Source organism: Anoplopoma fimbria, chromosome 14 (assembly GCF_027596085.1).
Source record: "Anoplopoma fimbria isolate UVic2021 breed Golden Eagle Sablefish chromosome 14, Afim_UVic_2022, whole genome shotgun sequence".
Classification (NCBI taxonomy): Eukaryota; Metazoa; Chordata; class Actinopteri; order Perciformes; family Anoplopomatidae; genus Anoplopoma; species Anoplopoma fimbria.
In genome coordinates, this window is record NC_072462.1 from 9,510,508 (window position 1) to 9,532,590 (window position 22,083).

The 22,083-nt window shown below is 41.2% G+C and overlaps 1 protein-coding gene across 4 annotated transcripts; it reads left to right on the forward strand.

Annotated features, from left to right (window-relative positions):
• Positions 1-2,227: 2,227 nt before the first annotated feature.
• On the forward strand, positions 2,228-20,036 carry lrsam1 (leucine rich repeat and sterile alpha motif containing 1). Of its 4 annotated transcripts, none has more exons than XM_054612386.1 (26): positions 2,228-2,315; positions 2,452-2,507; positions 4,684-4,859; positions 5,787-5,843; positions 6,210-6,254; positions 6,427-6,504; positions 6,857-6,925; positions 7,010-7,094; positions 7,190-7,311; positions 7,706-7,796; positions 9,312-9,430; positions 9,554-9,583; positions 10,352-10,474; positions 11,072-11,211; positions 11,420-11,464; positions 12,365-12,435; positions 12,733-12,832; positions 12,934-13,021; positions 13,153-13,227; positions 15,474-15,554; positions 15,871-15,966; positions 16,139-16,237; positions 16,313-16,444; positions 17,710-17,776; positions 19,067-19,272; positions 19,426-20,036. In XM_054612386.1, exons 3-26 carry the CDS (start codon positions 4,788-4,790, stop codon positions 19,546-19,548), a joined length of 2,214 nt encoding a protein of 737 aa, XP_054468361.1. In that variant the 5' UTR covers positions 2,228-2,315; positions 2,452-2,507; positions 4,684-4,787; the 3' UTR covers positions 19,549-20,036. The 4 variants fall into 4 exon arrangements, with proteins under 4 accessions (XP_054468361.1, XP_054468362.1, XP_054468363.1 ...); XM_054612387.1 differs by having other exon boundaries at positions 10,358-10,474; XM_054612388.1 differs by having other exon boundaries at positions 9,312-9,421.
• Positions 20,037-22,083: the final 2,047 nt, after the last annotated feature.

The window sequence follows — 22,083 nt, forward strand, 5'->3', positions numbered from 1 at the left end:
ATTCATGATAACCTGAGAGGAGAGAAAGCACAAGGACTCCGGGGAAGAAGCAAAGTCAGTAATGTGCATTAAGTGGAAATTAATTCATAATGTATGAGAAAGAGAAGAGGAGAGAGGAGCTCAGTGTATCCTAGGTAGTCACCAGAAAGTACGGTAAAAGTAGCAACACCACAATTCTACCTGAATTTCAGTACTGATATTATTATGAATAATGGCCCCTTTCAGAGTGTTGAAATATGGTGTTCCCAAGGCCCCTAAAGAGAAGACTGAAACCTCTTACAGCATCCATGGAGAAGGGGTCAAAGGTCATCCCCCAGGATTCTGTGGACACGAAAAGGAAGTTCAGAGGCCACCCAAAGATCGTCTTCGAACTGAACGTAGACCTAAAGCTGCAACATTCTGCATTTTTACATTAACAATGGATTCAATGAATATGCCATGTTTTATGTGTCTCTGGTAGTGACAAGCCCACAGAGAATTAATAACCAGCTCTGCAGTTCTTGTCAGCATACTCTACATACCATAAGTGGTTCACTGTAGACTTTTCTTGCTTTGTTTAGCCTACTATGTCTATTAAAGGCCCACTAAGTGAAACAAGATGAAGTTAATGTTTAGTTTACTAAATCTTAAAAATGTTATGCCATGATATCAGATTAAAGTGAAAGTGTACAACACATTCTATATTAATAGGCACACATATTCACATCTTAGGATATATTATTGCATTTGGGGTTACAGTGAAGGGAGACTCCAAAGTAGTGCTCAGGGGAAAACTGTTCTTACCACAATGTCAGTTCCCTGTCATCGCCTTTAATAATCTGGTTATTTATAGTCAGTGCTGTGTGCCTCTTATGGTCTGACTAAGCCTTTAGCTGGAACCATAGTCCTACATTACACCTGCAGAGGTCTGTAATAAGCACAGCAGAGTTTTACTGTCTGCTCAGGGATCCAGAGTCTCAGAGGTTGTGGGCTTATGTTAATAGTCTTGTTAACCAGAATATGCTCACATGAAGATGTTGGGGAACTAATCTGTTGGGTTACCTGGCAGCAATGACAAAGCACGAGAGAAACAGCTGATGTGACAATAAAACGTTAAGATGTGGTCTAGCTTAAAACCACATCCAAACACATTTGCCTGTATGATTTCACTTAGCTATAAAAGGTGGGGGAGGGTACTTACTTTTCTTTTTCATGTCATGCTGTTGCTCGGTCAGTCAGGAACAAAGAAAACCGAGATTGTAATCATTGCCACATGCAGTCATTTTTTAAGTTTCCTACTTTGTGCTGGTGATAAAAACACACATTTGTAGAGTGTGACCTCTGGTGGACAAACTGCTAAGATGCAGGATTGAATGCTACTACTCTCATTATATGAATCATTTATGTATATACATTGAATGTTTTGTAACTCTGTTATGTTGTTCATTCTGTACACATGACATCTTTTGCATTTCTGTGCATCCTGGGAGAAGGATCCCTCCTCTGTTGCTCTCCCATAGGTTTCTTCCTTTTTTCCTTTTCTCCCTGTTAAAGTTTTTTTTAGGGGAGTTTTACTGCACAGATGTGAGGGTCCTGAGACAGAGGATGTTGTACGTGTACATATTGTAAAGTCCTCTGACCCCAATTTATGATTTGTGATTTTGGGCTATACAAAATAAACTGAATTGAATTGAATGCTATAAAATATATTTGGACAGACATGAATTAATTATGTTAGAGGTGTCCCAGGGGTGATGGATAATGGTCATGCCCCTGCAATGTTAATGAATCTGTATGGGAGGGGGTTATGCTATCACCCATGGTTTCACGTGCATGTATTACTAGATCATGAGTGGGGGTTAGATTCACTATCGGTGATATGAGTTTGAGTGTCTACAATTATATAGTGTTGTTCGGTTAAACAGCACATGGCTAGAAGATACAATTAGGACTGAAAGCTCATGTTTGGGTTGAGGCTAAACCCCTCTGGCAGGAAGTCATGAAGGTAAACTTCATGATGAGTCTTTTCCAGAGAGCTTCGTTTACATTTACATACCAGAATCTTTAGGACACGTAAAATAAAGTGATCCTTGACAAAATATATTTCTAATACGTACTGCATTAATATTATCATACTGAAGAACATAGACTGCAAATAAAATACCTCTACTACTACACACTCCTTTCTGTAGAGGGCGATATGTATCTTCTAACTAGTTAATCCACTCATAACAAAAGAAGAAGATAATCTAATGCCGTTATTTGTTATTGTCAGCTGGACAGGGCTTATATCGCAATAGTGCCGTATTTATCGTAGCTTTATTATCTAGGCAGAGGTAAGCGACATCATATTTTCGGTTTCTGTTCCGCTTTCTACGACTGCCAATCACGAGCTAACATCAACGTTAACGTTCATTCTTCTTCTTGCATACAGTGTAGCTACATCTGAACTCCCCCTCTGTGTTTTTCCAGATAACGTGAACGATACCCGGAATAGTGAGGATTGGTGAAACATCAACACACGGCCCGTAAGTAACGTTAGACACCTGGCTTTGGTTTAACTGTGTTGTTATAGCATGTTATGCTACATGATAGCTGTGCTAGCTCCTGTTCGTTAACTGTAACGTTAGCCATAGAGGGCTCAGTTGTCTTGGGGAAAGCTGCTGTGGGGATAGGTCTGACTCAGCTAACATGATGTGGTATAACATCGAGCCTTTATCGGTGTGAAGCGAGCTGGCTAACCTGTCTACAGCGGGCTAGTATTCATGTCGTTGCCAGTAGGAGCTAGCATTACGTGGGTGGCCCCACAGCGGTTGTCATATGGCACAAAGTGTTGCTACGGTGATCACCTTTTGGCCAGTATGTTTTCTAGTTTCACTCTTTACATACGTAACGTTAGCTACGTACTTTACGGTAATAGTAACATCCACACCCACAGGACCCATGTTACTTTCGCAGATTCTATCATCAGTAGTTACGTCACTGAAATGACGCTACTGATTTAAGATGAAAGCATGAGTAACTGGATTGGGTTCACAAACGTTAGGTTCCTGCTCAAAAGGGGGAAAAAGCAGATCTCCTGGTCCTGTGTGTTATGATTTATCCACCCATTTTTCTTATCGTTAATAAGACAAGGGGAGGAAAGTGTGAAATACCAGGGCGATAGCAGCTCTTGCACATAGTCAGGATCCCCCTTGGCTTCTATAGTAGACATAGACTGATTGTCTATTACAGGCTGCCGTCTCTGGTAGAGAAGTAGCACACACAAATGGCTCATGAGCATGTTAGGCTGACCACTATCAATCATGGGAAACATCATATTTTTAATTGTGTGTTTCCTCACACACCTTAGGTGTGAAATTTGCTTCTGATGCCCCAACTTGTTTTAGAACTAAATGATGGACTTTGACTTTTCTAGAGGAGTTGGGGTTTCAATATTGACTTCCATATAGTAATAATAGTATGTGATCAGGGGGGGTTAACAAGGGGTTTACTCTGTGCTCAATAAACATGGCCTATATATAGATTTGCACATGTATTAAAACTCTTTATTATTTTTAGTAGAGCAGGTTGAAACATGCTGAAATGTTCTTCAAATGAGGGCTGATGATAAATTAGGAAGAGCAGGAACACAGAGTTTATCCTCAGGAAAACGTGTGTACCAGAAGTGGAAAGCCATGATCAACTGAGTTAGTATTGTACTTTAAACACTTATTAACTACAGCACATGTCCTCTGCTACATGGACTATTCCCTCTGCTATTTTCCTGGCTGTTAATGTTTTAGTTTATCTAAGTATATATTCATTTGTATGATGAGTGCAGAGGTTGTCTTTATTTCAGCCAAGATGACACACAGTAGTGAAATAAGAGACATAGTTAATGGAGTAAACTTGATTATTTTTGAATGAATGCAATCAACTGTTTTGGATGCGATGGGGAAATCTTTTTTCCAAAAACATTTAATAATTTCAAGCTGTAACAATCATTACTTTTTATATTTGTAACAATTGATGAAATTATTGTGTGTAAAGGTGTCACTCGTAGTAACAACCCCACCGAAATGATCACCGGACTCAGCTCTACAGAGATTTTTAGCCCTTTTAGCGAATTGGCTTGGATTGCTGGACCGCACATTACACACTCATCAAGTTTGTTTCCAGACGTAGCAGGCAGCTGTTTTTCAGCTAAAAAGAACTGTACACTACCAAACAGCTGACAGTCAAAGGTTGCAACTAGCTGTTGAACATATTGGAGCATTTAGCCGCTTAAGATCCATGCTTGTCTCAAAGATTAAGCCATGCAAGTCTAAATACACACGGCCGGTACAGTGAAACTGCGAATGGCTCATTAAATCAGTTTAATGGAGACCATAAACAGGTTAGAAATTGGATTCACAATAATCAGGTGGCCAGAATCCCGATAATGTTGCTCTGTATTTGCTGAATGTGTAAAAGGACAGTAAAGGGCTAACACATTCACCATAACAACTTCTTAATGTGATGTCGATCTTGTGTGTTCTGTTCCGCAAGTTTCAAAGTGGCCAAAAAAATGTATTCAGTATTCAGCTTTGACGTACAATTTCCACATGGAATTATAGTTTCCAATCATCATATGAGGTATTGTTGAAGTTCTAATGGGTTATTGCAATATGAGTTCAAGCTATATTGCTTCATGTGATGAGTTCAAATGTTCTTACTTTTCAGTGTGCAGGCTCTGTCAGTGCCTTCCAACCTGTCCATCAGTCTTCCGGAGTGGCTCATGTTGTAGTGGAGGGACAGGGCAGAGAGACGGTCAGACAGAACTCAGGATGCCTCTGTTCTTCAGAAAGAGGAAACCCAGCGAGGACTCCCAGAAGAGACTTGAATATCAGCTGTTCAGGGTAAGAAGAGTGTGTTTATGTTAAATGTCCATCCATCCATCTATCTTGTTTCTGCCACTTATCTTTGGCGGGGTGGCAGCAGGCTAAAAAAGGTCCAAACGTCCCTCTCCCCGGCAATGTCCACCAGCACCCCCTGGAGGACCCCAGGGCCTTCCTAAACCAGATGTGAGTCTGCTACCAGTTGTACGTGCCCTAAAACCCTCCAAAGGAAGGTGCCCAGGAGGAGAAATCTCTGCTCCCATTTTAAAACTCCTCATCCAACAGAATATGCAAGTCTGCCACCACCTTCTTCCACAATGACCAGCCTGACCAAAACTCTGATCACGACTAGTAATCAACCCTCATTCAGCTGGGCTTTTGCGAAGGAAACAACATACAAACATAACAGTCAACAGTGGCGAGACTGTACGAGGGCAATTATTGATCTCAGCAAGCTTCTAGCGCTTACTGCCTGTACATTATGGTCACTTAGGATCTGGCAGCATATATTATTATATTCCTTTATTGATCCCCATGGGGGAAATTCAAGAAATTGACAACGGATCACAAAACTCACGGTTCATATTGTATCACCGTTTTGAGTCACTTATTGTAACAGCATCAGAAAAAGGCTGCAAATAAAACATTCAGAGGTGTCCATATTACTTTTTTCTGGCAGTTGTTATTGTTCAGAAATAAAAAAATAAAAAATCCACTCTCTCTCAGTAGGCTCTGTTTTGGGTTCATAGAGTATAGACCTCTGGATCACACCCTGCGAGCTCCTGACTCCAAGGGGGGGGTCACAGCAGCTTTTGTGGGATTATTGTTTTCACTGCCCAAATGTGGATGTATTGTCTTTTTTCACATAACATTATGCGTCTCTGATGACGAAAGAACGACACTGTCTGTTCCAAACAAACTCAATAACTGTTACTCCTTGTTCCTCAGTCCAGGGAGGCAGGTGCTGATGACATCCTGGACATCTCAGCTTGTGAGCTCTCAGAGGTGGGTGTGTTACTGTCAACAGTGTGAGGCCAGCTTCACTCATGACTATTGGTGAAAAAAAGTAAAACAACAAGTGTTCGTTGTCAAATTTAGTACAACTTAAAGGCAATTTTAAGTTATCCTCAAGGAATAGTTCAACATTTTGGAGTGTTATATGACCCTTTTTTTCTGAGAGCAAGACGGTATGATCAACAGCCATCATTCATTTTACTATCTACACCTGTGATTGTCTACTGTGACATACCAAAACGCCAAAGTTTCAGTTATGCCCACACCCCTCTCCCACTCTTAATATTTGTTTGTAAAACTCTGTATGTGTGTGGTTTGCAATGCAGATGAAGACATGAATGGTCTGCTCTGTTACAGGTTCCCTCGAGTGCCTTTTCCATTTGCAAGGTGCTACAGAAGAAGGTGAGGATGGAGACCTAGTATTTTTATTTTCTATTCTATTGATTTATCAAATACTGTTTTACCAATACTTATACAACACACTGTGTCACAATACTGTGACTGTGTCAGTATTTGTATGTGTCCCTGGCTGAACAGTCATCAGTCAGACATGTTCTCTGATGCTCTCCTTCAGGTCCTCATCCTCCATAGCAATGAGCTGAGGTCATTGCTGCCCAAAGGATGTGACATCAGAACTCTTACCACTTTAAAGGTAATGTCAACCAGAAACAAGCATGAAAGGAAATTTAAGTGACTGATTAAAATGATAATATAGCGTGATATCATTTTAAAAACAGTCGTCCTTTTCGAACGTTTGTGAATATGGCTGGTTTGGTCTTAGTGGTTTTTCCTGTGCTCATTTCCTACACGATGCAGCGTACGTTGACTTTTCTGTCACTGCAGAAGCACAGAATATAAACACCCAGAGCATCTGACAATGACTCATTAATGATTGTTTACTAAAAGACCTGATGTTTATAAAACTATGAATTTCTGCCAGAAGCCTAAACTCTGACCCCTGCTTCATCACAAAAAAGAATAACTGAATCTGTCCGCTTCCAAAGGTTTTGGATCTACATGAGAATAAGCTCACTTCACTCCCAGAAGACATTGGGAAGCTGGCCTCACTGCAGGTAACGCCATTCTGAACTACAAGGGAAATGAGTGTCAGTAAAAGCTACGCATCATCCATGCGTGCCCATTTTGTGTTCTGTCAGATTCTGAATGTGGAGAAGAACCGCCTAAAGGCCCTGCCGGAGTCCATCGGGGATTTGCGTCTGCTGCAGACACTCAATTTGAAGGGTATGATGCTTCCTGCCTACTCCCAAGAATGAGAGAAGATGTACATGCCGAATGGCATCGCTTATGTTTTCCTGCATCACTGTTTATCTGTATAGGTAACTGTCTCAATGAGCTGCCGTTCTCAGTTGGTTCTTTGAGCAGCCTGCGCACCCTTGACGTGAGTGACAACAGCATCGTCCAGCTCCCCAAAGCTATCGTCTACATCCGCACCCTAGAGGTATGTGTCTCCGGGTTCAAACTATTACATTACATTACAGTCATTTAGCAGACGCTTTTATCCAAAGCGACTTACAGTCAGTAGTATATTACATATCATTCACCCATTCACACACTGATGACAGGCTACCATGCAAGGTGCCACCATCAGACTCTAACTAACATTCATGCAACATCCAGTCCACACCGATGGCAAGCCTTCGGGAGCAACTTGGGGTTAAGTGTCTTGCCCAAGGACACATAGTCGATGTGTCAAAGCCGGGTATCGAACCACCGACCCTCTGATTGGAGAACTACCTTGCTCTCCACTACGCCACGCCACAACTATCAGGATTGCAGGAAGGATACAGACTTAGATATGGTTTTAAGCAAACCCTGTATGTGTTCTGTGACAGAGCTTCACACTTGATGCTGCTATGATGTCCTACCCGCCTGCGTCTGTGTGTTCAGAGGGCACCGAGAGCATCCAGCGCTTCCTATGCACCGGTGAGGTTTTACTTCATGCCACAGACACACACACACACACACACACACACACACACACACACACACACACACACAACACACACACACATTTATAGATATGTAGATATCTTGCTGCTTAGTGAAAACCCATTTCTCCTCACTGTCAGCATTTTCTTACGGAGTTTATCCAACAGGGTTTTAAATAGTGTCATATCACTGACCTTGGACAGCACCAACAGGATTACATGAACCCACTTAAATACTGTCAGTTAACAAAGGGTTTTTGTTGAATAATAAAAGTTTTAATTTTGTTGCCCAAATTACAAACTCTATTTAACAAATAGGAGGGTCTGTCTGCCAGTAAGTGTGGCAGAATAATGATGCTTCTATTTTAATAAATCCAACTGTCTACACAGCCTGCACACTTGTTTGCGCTACACTTATTTTTTAAGCGTGTATTTTTTTTCTGTGCACACCTGCAATGATTGTTGGGCTCTGAGCACAGCAGAAACACAGGTGGCCGACTCTCAATCGTGTGCCTGACTCATCCTGCGCAGACGCAGACACTGCTCTGACACTGCTGCTCTGCTACCGCGCTCCTCTCACTACGCAGGCTGGGTAGCCTTTGATTTATCTTAAAGTGTGAGATTGTTATCAAATGTGTGCAGGTTGGAGTTCATAAAAATGTGCTTAATAATTACACATCATACACAGCTATGCAATATTGAAGATCAAGGTTGATATTCTCCAAAACCTGTTAAGAACACATTAAGGAGGCACACTGTTGCATTAGACGACATGTGTTATTACCATGAACATTGCCTGTGTAGTTCACTGCTATGTAAAAAATGCAGCATATTCCTGAGCATGCTCAGTGATGTCTATGCAACACAAAGCTGCTCTTCAGAGAGTGATGGTGCAATCAATCAGAATCAACTACTCTGGCCATGGTCACTGTCATGAAGAAAAGTTTTATTAAAAAAATGGTAAATGGACATCACTTGTATAGATCCTTTCTAGTCATCTGACCACTCAAAGCTCTTTAACACTACATGTCATCATTCACCAATGCACACCCATTTATACACTGATGGTAGGGGCTACCATGCAAGGTGCCACCTGCCCATCAGGATCTAAGCATTCATACACCGCCGGCACAGTCTACGGGAGCAATTTGGGGTTATTTCACTTTCCCAAGGACACATGGACACGGACTAGCAGAGCTAGGGATCGAAACGGTTCAAGGGAGACCTGCTCTACCACTTAGCCACAGCTGCCCCTGTGCAATGGCATGGCTCCTATGTATGTCTTGTAGTATCAATAGTGCTTTACTTACAGTGGAGTTCTGCAGCACAAACACCAAAGCGGCTTCTCACGGGTGAAAGACTTCACTGAAACGTAAAACTACAAAGGGGCATGTAATCATTCAGTGACAGTAAGAGAATGGAAATCCAAAGAATTCATGGTATTCACATGATTGATATATTAGAATGTATAAGTGACTAGCTACTTTTTCTTGGTTGACATGGTTTTTAGAGCAGGGAGAGGAGTACTGCCCTCCTTCCCAGTATCTCCTGCCAGTGCTGGAGAATGAGTGTGGCAAACAGAACTCTGACTGTTTGGACGGCCTGGAGGAGGCATGGCAGGTACAGCAGGTGACACACAGACACACACGAGTAGAAAGTCACTTTTATGACTGTAGTGCTGTTCACTTAGAACTTGTTCATTGTTTCTGTTGATGTCACTTGAAGTCTCATTCAATCTTTCCTCTGTTGCAGACCAAATTCAGTGACTACGAGAAGAGAAAGGTAGGGGACTCCAGTGACACTGTTAGATTCCGCCTGTGATAGGGGATCTCAGCTGCACACATTCCATTTGTTGGGTGAAAGTGACAAAACAACAGATAATAATTTTTTCAGCTCATTGTTTTGGTTTTAAAGTGTAGAACTGTTTGCAGCAGCAGCACTTTCTGCTCAGCAGCAAACAGCAGACAGACTCGGTCAGAGACTAGCTGGTGATCATCGTGGAGCATGTAGCAGCTAAAGTGACAGATATTTTCCTACAATGAATCACAGAAGACATTCAGCTATTAATGCACTGCTCGCTGAGTGTTATTGCAATGAAGCTGCATTTCAGGCCAGAACCAGTTTGTGATGTCAAACAGAACAAAATCCTGGTCTAAAGTCAATGCTGCCGTGTTTTCCTGCTATTTAATGGGCTCATTATTCGACTTGTTTTACAGACCGCAGCACTCCTCCTTAGTTAAATAGGGTATCAGTGCATTAGCTCATATGCAGTCAAATGGAGTTGTTAATGGGAGAGAGGATTGGCAGAGGGTGCACATGACTTTTAAAGGAAATGGGAGATGACACTGATTGGTTTAAAACATGTTAAGCCCCATGATTAATTAAGAGACTAAATGCAACCCCTTTGCCCCTTGCGCATCACTTTGTGCCCAGATTATGCACCGTTTAACTTGCAAAAGTAGAGTTGCACACGCCGTAAACCAGGCACTTTAGACCCTGAGCTATAGATGGCTGGAATAGGGCCCTCTAACTTATCCCTCTGTCCATCAGGAGCAGAAGCAGCAGGCAAAGCTGGCCTTCGAGTGTCACCTTGAGGAGAAGAAAAAAGAGCACACTCAGCTGGTACTCATGAACACCTCCCGCAAGCAAAACATCCTCCACTCAGTCCGACAGGTAACATGGTAGTATCAACATATTCCCACGTGCTCACTCGCAGCAGTGTTAGTTAGATATGCAGTTTTTCAATGCTTTGATGCAGCTTTGTCTTTGTATGTCGATACGTTGATGTATTGTTGTCCTAAATAATCCTCCAAGCTCACTCCTGTTGTTTTGTAACTCAACTTTCAACTATGATCAAGATATGAACAGTGAGCTGTGGGGACATGTTGGCATTGCTTCATTATAGAGTTATTGTAGAGCACAGCGCCAGCACTCCAGCCATAAATAAATGCACAACTGACTTTTAATGAGGTTTTTCTTTGTGCAAAACATCAGAGGTCATTTTCCGTGCGTGCGTGCGTGCGTGCGTGCGTGCGTGCGTGCGTGCGTGCGTGTGTGCGTGGGAACAGCCTTTACATCACTTATTTCAGTCACAAGTACAGAATGGCCAAACTTCTTGAAAGTAAATGGTCAAATAAAATATTTGATGTCATTCTTAAAGTTACTACGAACCAGGGAGTTGGGTTTTTTTGCGTCTGTTTTGCAGGCTTTTTCTTTGTTGTTTTTGTTGATTTCAGCTACGTTCGTTTGTGTGATCTATCTGATGTGTAGGAGCAGGAGCGCCTGGAGCTGGGGGTCAGCCAGCAGCAGAGAGCTCAGGAGGCAGAGAGGCTGCTGGTGCTGGAGAAAGTCAGACAAGCTGAAGACGGCCTCAGCAGTCGCATCAGCAACATGCTGATGGACAAAAACAGGTAGGACCTGAAGGACCTGGCTTTGTTAGGTACTGTTTTGTTGTACTGTGTCACATGGTTGATGCTGTATGCGCACACTGTTGACAGATGAGTCTCTGCTAACTGACAGATTGTAAAGCCCTCTGAGGCAAATTTGGAATTTGTGATTCTGGGCTATACAGAAACTGAATTGAATTGAACTGCAGTGTATTTATTTTGATCTCTCCAGGCAGAAAAAAAGTGCAGATTTTCTTCAAGCCATGGAGGAAGATAGGTGAGTGGACTGATCCACTATCTATTACAGCAAAAAGATATGAGGTACTCCATCACATAGCAATGTGTGTTTCACACGTAGCAGAGAAGAGAAGATAGAGAGAGAGAGAGATAGATAATGTTGTCTATACTGGTTGCAGGCTTGGAAGTGAACATTATACTTTTAGTAGAATTAGATTCTAGTGGTGGCTGTAGGATGTTACAGACTTGTGTGATCCAAACATTCCCATAGCTCCAGAGCATTGTCAAGTCCAAAATTCAACATAAAAAAAAAAAAGACAAATGTAATGATTTCTAAAATTCCCACAAGGAAAATCTTCAGCTTGAATCAATATTTGTTGGTATTTCACTGTTAAAAAAACATCTTAACTGCAGCTGACTACACCTATATATAAAATATCAATATAAGCTGTAATGATGCTGATTTAATAAGTCATACTTCTACTGACTGTTACATGATGCCAAATTTATCATAAGAGCTTAGTGAAATTTTTAAAAATCAATTCACATTTTCAGTGCCTGATAACCAAAAACGATACATGGTATGAAAGAAGTACGATAAGTCAGTAACACATTCTTAGCCTAGATGATTAAACACATAGGTCAAGGTATGCTTACTGTCATTGGATTTTTTACGGCCAGGCACACTGCCGGCTATGTGAACAAAGAGTAGAAGCTGTGATATCAACACACACAGAGGGAGAGAGACTTCATTCTCTGCTCAGGTAGACATTACTACACTAGATCTTTACATAGATGATAGTTGTTGATGAGATATTAATGTTGCGAATGATGAATATAGAATGTTTAATGCTGTGAATCCCATACGAGAACCTTATAGTTTTAAAGCTAGACCTATGTTTATTGTAAAAAATCTGCATAGTATTACTATTTCCTTCAGGATTCGTATGGAGCACCTGACCGCCATCACACAGGAAGAAGCCAATTCACTGAGGAAGAGGGAGGTGGCAGGTAAGCAGCTTGGGCGATGTATTTTACCTGTACGGTGTTCTGAATATAGAGTCATGGCTGTAGTGCTCCTGTTTACATTACTAATGCAGGATGAAAAGAATGGAAGTAGTTCCCAGTATTTCCATTAAATTATATATTTACAATCAAATATATGGATCAATGAATTAGCTGCTAGTTTAATGGAACAGCTTTAAATGTCTAATAGGGTCAAATGATGAGGTGAGATGACTGAAGTGAGTTTGGACATTTTCTTTTCCTCTAAAACCCGTCCCGTCTCTTCCTGCTCTGTGTTTTTAGTGGCCATGCAGAAGATGCTGTCAGACAGCTGTGCTATGAGCTATCTCCAGGAGGCCAGTGACTCTCGTAGACAGAGCCTGGTGTCTGAGGCCTACAGAAGGTAAACATGCACGCGCACAGACACCAGATCTGAGCAGTTAGATGCTGTGAGGAACATGTTGTAAACTCAGCTGGTGGTCTCTCTCCCATGTCTTATAACAGTATGGAGACTATGGACAGGAAGTTTGATAAGATGCTGTCCCTTCAAGTTTTGGACAAATCTAGAGCCATCGCCCACATCTTACAGGAGGTATGTTGTGCCTGGGTATGTCTTCTGTGGTTGTCACCAGTGTCGTGATAGCCTGGTTGGAGAAACCACCCTCAGTGTGAACGTTTTGAGAAACCATGTGACCTGTCATTCCCTCTGATTGTTCTCTGCAGGAGGAGATTCAGAAAGCAGCGTTCCAGGCTCTGCAGCTGCAGAAAGACGCCGTACACGGCTACATCCGCAAACAGGTCTGTGTGGGTGGGTGGGGTTGGGGTCAAACCTGTCCCTGGGCTCTGTTTTTCTTTTATGATACTGATGTGATGGAGCACACAGACATCACTTGGAAAGCTGTACAGCAGAGATAGGCTCATATTTTCGGACAGCCTACAGCCAGTTAAACAAGTAAAATAAGCTACCATAGTTCACAAGACACCCCGGTTTAGTTTTTCACAATCATAGCTCATATTATACTTCAAGATTTTCCATAATTAAAATGACCCAGAGAGACGGCTCTACATCTAGAGGGAATTGAAGGTCCTAAAGAGATTTCTCTGAATTCTTGAGGGATTAAGATTTCAGGTCCCATGACAATAGATATAAGAAATAATTAAAATAATATCAAACAGCATCACTAGAACTCATTTCTTATGTTTTCTTAAAGGAATTAATCATCCATTTGGTCATCGCTATGCCACTTGTTTCTGTGGACTGCTCCAAAGCTCTCTGTGCTGGATGCTGCGAAGTCAGCAGAACTACTTTTGAACCAAATGCCGGTAGAATCTCCTCTGGTTTTCTTGATGGACCGTTCAGCTGACGGAGCCGTCGGCAGCCACGTGTGAAATTCGCTCTGTGGTTTCACTTACATGTTAGACAGAACTCTGACCAGGAAGCACACCTTTTATCTCTTTAGCTGATATGTTCACACCATAGATGTACAGTCTCCTTCGCTGAAAATTATTAATGTATTTAGAAAATGCATGAAACACAGGCACATGGTAAGTTAAAATACGTTGTTTTAAATTTCGAGGTTTTAGTCAATGAATCAAACTAAAACTGTGTAAGTGAGGGAGAATGCATTAGGATTTTCTAAAGTCCCCATCCTTCATTAAATTACGTCCTTGAGAGAACAGTGATATAGGGAGCACTGTCACAATAAATTGTCAGAAAACACATCAAGGATGAATATATATATATATATATATATATATATATATATTCTGAAATATAAATATTGATCTGCGAGCCAAAAATAAATTGGATTTTCATTTTACTTTAAATGGTATGATCAGACACTGGGACTGAAAAACCACTGACCTGCTGTGTTTTTCTGCACACTGGTGAAATGTTCCGGTTTATACAGTGAGGTTATCTGGAGAACAGCAGTCCACATGTTTTCTTTGACATGTGATCACTATTCTTATTTTACCAGTTGATAAAATGATTAAATGCAATGTGAAAGGTGTTGCTCAAAGTGATGTATCAACAGAGAACTATCACCTGACTCAGTAGCTCCGCTCAGCTGTACGGATCACCGGCCCTCAACTTAACTGTTGCCTTGGTTGAGTCTCACCGCTCTCATTGGCCCTTCTATATTATATTTCCCTCAGGAGTTGGTGGAAACCAAAAACTGAGCTGAAAGGAGCGTGAATATTGATCTTACATTCATCAGGTGGACACAAATACAACCTAGAACGAATACTAATGTTGCTCTGTGTCTACTGGTTGCTTAATACACAACTGCTTACGCGTTAGCCAGGTCAGCCTGTGTTGTGTTAACAGCTTGTTTTGCTGCTCCAAAGTGGCCCAAAAAAATCTGTTAATGTAGGTTCAGGGAAATCACCAAACTTCGTTTGAATATGTAAGTGGCAACACGTACATTTTTTCGCTTTTCTCACTGGCTGTTAGAAGTTACGCTGGTAAAGATGAAAAGAAAGACATTGGGTCATTTCTTTTTCCTGTTTTGTTCTTTTTCCTTTCTCTTATGTCACCTGCAGCCCACCCATAGCCAACTCATATTTTCATTCTGGTCAAGAAACTATATAAGTGAGGGAGAATGCATTAGGATTTTCTAAAGTCCCCCATCCTTTGTTAAATGATGTCCTTGAGAGAACAGTTATATAGGGAGTGCTGATGATTGACAGGTTTGACAGCTATACAGGTCATGAGACCTTCGCTGACCTGAACTCAGTAAATGCCATAACTATTACTCTCTACTTAAACAACTTCTTCTTGTAACACAATAACACTGATAACATAACAGGTGAACATTACATGTCAGTCAGTCCCTTACAATATTATTGGCTTCTGACAGCTGGGTGCTAATAGCGATTGCTCTTTTAAAAACTTTCTGGTTACCAGTCAGGTAGCTATGAAAACCCTGTGCGGTATTACCTACAGACAGAAAATCACTTCATCAAGGTTTCATCTTAACTTTGCGTTTAGCAGCATGTCCCTCCTCCTGCTAGCTTCATGTTTGCTTCTCCACTGTCCCCAGATCAAGCTCATAGAGGGTGAGTTAATGCAGCTGACTAGATTGGAGATTAAAAGACGCAATCTGGATGCTCAGAACCTGCAGGTGGGTGTCACCGCCTTCTGTCATCGCCTTTTGCTTTTGCTAGATTTTTCTTTTCTTCTTCATGTTGATTGCTATATCATTTATTTTGGCTATTCTCATGTCATTGCTCCATGTCAACAAATTATCATTGTAGACGAAACACAAAAAAACAGATTGAAATGGATATAAAATACATGATTTTGATTGAGCGATAATCATAGTTATATTAATCATATCAGAGCCAGGCTTGTTTTTTATTTTTAGTCTTCAATAGTATTTGTTGATAAGTGTATTTCCACTCTACCTCATGTTATTGTGCGTGTGTGTGTGTGTACAGGAGGTTCTGGTGGAGCAGCGAACAGCCCTCAGTGATTTGTTGCAGCAGCTGCTGAAGCAGAGAGACCAGAGAGAGCAGGAGCTGCGGCAGGTTCTGGTGAGGAACCGTCTGCTTTGTCCAGACCTCAGTGGGCTCTCTCACTTCTCTGGCTTATAATTTCTGTTGCAAGTTTACAGAGACTGCTTGCATTCACTCATCATCATGTTGTCTTTCCTCATTCTGGGGTCAAGCTGTTAAATGAGACCAGAGAACTCTTTGTGTTTTCCAGGCGGAGATGGAGCTGAAGTCTGTGTCCAACCAGGAGAATTACTGGATGATCCAGTACCAGAGACTGTTGGATGCCAAGCCCCTGTCACTGCGCATGCAGGTACAATATGGTGAAAGGTGGACACACAGAAACATCTGAAAACTATGCTGTAGTTTAACCGTAATCTTACTGCAGGAAGCGGGGGTGGAGAAAGAGCTGGTCAACCTGATGTGCAAACTGTCAGCTCAGCACTACCTGCCCATCCTGGCTCATCATCGAGTGACGACTGAGGCCATTCGCCACATGACCTCCTCTGACCTCAAGAAGGTCGGTCTGCAACGTCATTGCTACCACATTACTATCAGTGTGCAATTTAATATTTTGAGATATTTTAACTTATAAATGGTAAATGGCCTGTACTTGTATAGCACTTTTTTGGGGGACAACCCTGCTCTCCAGCTGAGCCACAGTCGCCCCGGCTCATACTGTAGCACTGCAGGGCAACTGTGGCTTAGTGGTCCTTCAATCAGAATATCGGCAGTTTGATCCCCAGCTCCGCTAGTCCATGTCGTTGTGTCCTTGGGCAAGACACCCAAATTGCTCCCGAAGGATGAATGGGTGTGAATGGTAAGTAAGAGTCCTGATGGGTAGATGGCACCTTGCATGGTAGCCCTTGTCATCAGTGTATGAATGGATGTGAATGGGTCAATGATCAACTGTAGTGGCAGATACAAGTGGCCTAAATTAATTTCCACCGTAGGGAGGCGGGGCTTAGCCTGAGAGGTGAGGAGCTCAGACATCCGGAGGAGCTGCTGCTCCTTCGTGTTAAAGGGGCCAGCTTAGGTGGTCCTGGCATCTGATCAGAATGCCTCCTGCCTGACTCTCGATAGAGTTTTCCGGGCATGTCCTACTGGTCAGAGGCCCCCGGGGTAGATCCAGGAAGGTCATTTTATCGTCATCATTTGGTAGGGTGTTACCTATCTGTCCCTTCCAAATAATGAATATTAAATAAGCCCCCACTGTTCACGATGTAAAACCTTGACTGCTACCCCAAACATGAAGAGAACTCTGTTGAGAAGTTTGCAGATGACACTACCCTCATCTATTGGATTACAAACAACAATGAGACTTCATATAGAGAGGAAATCAACAATCTTACAGAGTGGTGCTCAGAGAACAACCTACTGCTCAACGTCAGTAAAACCAAGGAGATGAATGTTGGTTTTAGAATAAAGGAGGCCAAAACGCACACCCCTGTCTACATCAATGGAGCTGAGGTGGAGGTTAACAGCTTTAAATTCTTGGGAATCACCATCACAAACAACCTCACGGTCCTCACACATCTGCATCCTGGTGAAGAAAGCTCATAAATCGCTGTGTAGGATAATGGGACTACAATCTGCATTTTGTTTTGCAAACCTGTTGTACAACGACAATAAATTAACCTTGATATCAACTTAACAGGCGATAATATATCAGTGTTGTGTTTACAACTTGTTGTGCTGCTAACAAGTGGCCAAACAAATGAATGCAGGTTTAACTACTTAATTCATGTGAAGAATAATCAGCATTATTCATTTCTCTGTTTTCAGATTGGCATTAATGAAATAGGAATCCAAAATGCTCTTCTGAACTGGGCTCGGGAACGCTACCCTGAAGGTACATTACACACATCCTACACATCTATGTAGAAGACAATTATAGTGAAAACAATGCAAAGAAAATCACAAGCACACTACACATGATATGTGAAATCTCAACAATCACAACAACATGCAGCATGTCAAACATATACTGCATCAACAAAGACAGCTATCTAAAGCAGAAACTTCTCAAGATGGATGTGATCTGTAAAAACAACATCTATCTTCATGGAGCTCATAATATTCAGTTTTTGTCGACATTGTCAGAAAATGTGTAAAGTCAATTATTTACATTACATTACATTACATTACAGTCATTTAGCAGACGCTTTTATCCAAAGCGACTTACAGGAAGTGTATTCAACATAGGTATTCAAGAGAACTACTAGTCACCAGAAGTCATAAGTGCATCTCCTTTCTTAAACAAGCATCTTAAAGCATAAACCAGAGCAAAATTACAGTGCAGAAACAAATTACTACGAAAACAATAATTGCAACAGACTAATACGAATACAATAAGTGCTACAAACTACTACGAATAGGATAAGTGCAGTAAACGAATACGAATTCAATAAGTGCAGCGAACTGATACGAATACAGTGAGTGCAACAACTAATACGAATACAATAAGTGCAACGAGGAAGGCTCAGGGTAGTACTTCATGAAGAGGTGAGTTTTCAGCCTGCGCCGAAAGATGGGCAGCGACTCTGCTGTCCTGTTTATATGTTTATTATTGAGGTCAGAGGGAAGTTAGTTAGTAGAGTGATTGTGGACAGAAATAACGTAAAATTGTTTAGTGCAGCTGTTAATATGATTGCATCCATCCGATCCTTTGTCAGTCATATTTCTACTCACGTCGCACATACCTACAGGAAGATAGATAAAATGTGACCTCTGTATTGAACCCTTTTAGTCCATTACAGCTGCTGTAAAGGGGAGCAACTTGCTGTTAAGTGTTTTGCTAAAGACACTTTGAGAGAAGGAGCTGCGGATCAAACTGCCAACAAAACTAAAGGACAACCCGCCCTGGCTGCTATACTCTGACACTGACATATCTGTGCCACGCTAATATAGAAGAATACAAAACAGTTTACAATGGAAGAAGGGATATTTTCCTCTCTCACCGGTTACAGAAGTTTCAGAACTGAAATCAAAGAAGAAAAGCAAGGGCTTTTGTTAAATTCCCCCCCAAAAATTGATTGAAAAATGTAATTAATGTTTAAATAGCAAAACTTATTTTCCACCTAAAGAATAAGGATGATGTAGGATGTGTTTGGGGTTAACTCATTGTCTCCTCCTCCACCAGGAGCTTGTAAGGATGTCCAGCAGGTCGAGGAGGCGGAGGTTGCCCCCTCTGCTCCTTCCCCTTGCTCCCCTGAGTCGCTTCCCAGCACCTCCACCTTCTTGATCCCAAGCCCACCACTCACCCCGGGGACCCCCGTCACCCCCTCAGCCCCCAGCCCTGTGGAGGGACCAGGGAGCTCAGAGTGCGTCGTCTGCATGGAGACTGGGGTAAGACATGTTTCGTCAGCAACCACTCTCTACTTACTTCCTATGTAGAGCGTGAGGATGAATCCACTATATAGTGCCCTCAAAAGTAGAAGTAGAAGTTTGAATATGAAACACGTGGACGACTGACGGTGTCTCGTCTCTCCCTGTCTCCAGTCTCAGGTCATCTTCCTGCCCTGTGGTCACGTATGCTGTTGTCAGGTCTGCAGCGACGCTATGCAGAACTGCCCTCTGTGTCGTAGCAAGATATCCCAGCACATACGCATCTACCACAGCTAGGACCCACTGCACTGTGCTACTCCTTCACCAACCGCAGCTCTCTTTATTTATGCATGATCATAAAGCGGCTGTGGGTTGACCTCTCATGTACGAGAGCTTTTGGCGGGTTTTCAAAGAACTGAGTCACTTTCCTGTATTAACCAAACAGTAATCTGTGATGTATATGCTGAAACAAATCAGAATAGAATTACTGTTACTGGTGTTTTTGGTTGTCATTGGTGTCCAAGTCTGTTTTATTCTGTTGTTCTTTTAAATCCAGTATTTTTTTATTTTTTGCATTACATATTTAGAGCCAAGCGGACTGACCAATCACTGGTTGAAGACTGTATGTTCTTTGCCTTATAGTATAGTAGTTTCTAAATTGATGTGTGCCTTTTTCTGGGAATTTCTTATTTTTAAACAATACTATTTGTCTGTGTTGTCAACCAAAGTAATACCTGTCCAACATGTATGTACGTTAACTAAACATAATGTATTGATTGTTATCATCTCTGATGCAAGGTCATCTTGTTTCTATTCAATGTCTTGTCTTGCCCTCACATTCTTCTGTGAACTGCCTGCTGGAATCATTTATTTTCTGTTAAAATGGCTGAATTATATATCAATGCATATTAAGACAAATTGAGGGGAAACTGACTTCTGCCAAGGTCAACAGCTGTAAACACCCCAGTTCCTCCTACTCTCTGTATTATATCACTGTAATTCTAGCACTAACGGTTTGCTGTCTGATAATCTGGAACACAAAGAAATGTATACATTTGCACCACATTAGAACAAAAAGAGCTGAAATAACTTTATGTCAAGTTTAGTTTGAGTTGTGAGTCCTACTCGTATTCAGTTGTGTAATATTTTCTGTGGCTTTTTAAAGTAAGAGAAAAGAACCCTGTCTCAGCTTAGCTTTGGAGACTACAGATTTGTAACAGGCAGCCTGCATTACATAGAACATGGGCGTTTACCCAACTAATTGAAGATGCTTTTTAGTAGCTTAATGGGAAAAGTGTGAGCCAGTGATTTTGGAGCTTGCCCCATGCTAAAGACTAAAAGTCAGGCTTTCTCAGCCTTCTTTTCTTAAAAGTTTTTCTCACTATTCCCACAGCTTTATGAAAGTGAATGTGAATGAAGAGCAATGCGAGACTGGTGGACTATCCCTTTAAAATCAATTTGGACACAGGATCAGATAATAATATAAAACCCACTTTATGTCCTAATTGTGCTTCAGCGGTGCATACGTTCCTCTTTCTCCAAACAAAGTTACTGTTCATCAAATGACCACAACCCATCTGCCAGACAGTCCAGCTGGGCCTTCTGGGACTTGTATGGGTCTGGGATCCCTAGGCAGATGGTAATCCAGCCTCAGACCTCACTTTGGTTTCTCTCTCACTTGTCTTTGACTTGTCTTTTGATCCCTTTCTTATTTCAAATGCTATATGTGGTGCATATGTACGAACTAACAACACCTCACCTGTTTGTTGCCATCACTAATTCTATTATACTCTTTCAAGTGCTCTTAACTCCCAGCATGTATCAGGAAATATCCTTACTTACTGTATATGACTGTTAAATGTAGTGTGTTTGAGATTTCACTTCTATACAATTCTGACATTTCATGTTTTCAGAATCATCTAAAATATATCTCTCTATATATGTATGTATGTATATATATATATATATATATGTATATATGTGTATATATATATATATATATATATATGGACTGAATAACTATAATATTAATATTAGGTGTGAAGTTCTGTGTCCATAAAGTAGGTCATAGAAACACAACTGTACTCGGGCTATATTAAATTTACGGCATAAACTGAACAAACTAACTGATTTACAAACTGAAGACAATGGGGAACATATCTATATAAATGTTCCCCATTCTGTGTTTCTCAGTAATCTTGTCAAAGCCCAGTCTGCTGGTCCTGTATGGTAATTAAACCATTTTAGAAACAGATGTAACAAAGACAAGCACTACCAGCTAAACTACAATTAAAACAAATTTTGCTATATTCCAATTGGACACTTCCTGGATTTGAAGGATTTGGAGTGAATATTTTTGCTCCAGTAGCAGCAAAGGAACCCTCGGTACTGGTAACTAATGAGAGAAAGATAGAAATTAGAATCAATTTAAGCAAACTTATAAAGTAAAGTTTGACCTTACATAAATTAAAGTAATAATCTGGAAGATTTTCATTTAAATAAATGTTAAGTCACTATCTATCACAAAATGAAGTAACACAATGGTGATCGAGCCTTTGACTCAATGATAAAAGCCCTTGCATTTTCCACATTCCTGAAAATCACAAGCAGCAATCTCTGGGAAGATAGATCCAAACACAGCCGCAATTGCTGCTTAAGAAAACTAAAACGAGATCTTTGAGATTGTAACTTAACTTATTTCTCTTTATTACAAGTAGAAACTAAGGTACTACCAATACCAAATAAACAATGAGTATGATATATGAATCACAAGCTATGTGTCATTATTTATCTATTCAATGTGCGTGTGCAATGTGCGTAAGGTCTTCCCAC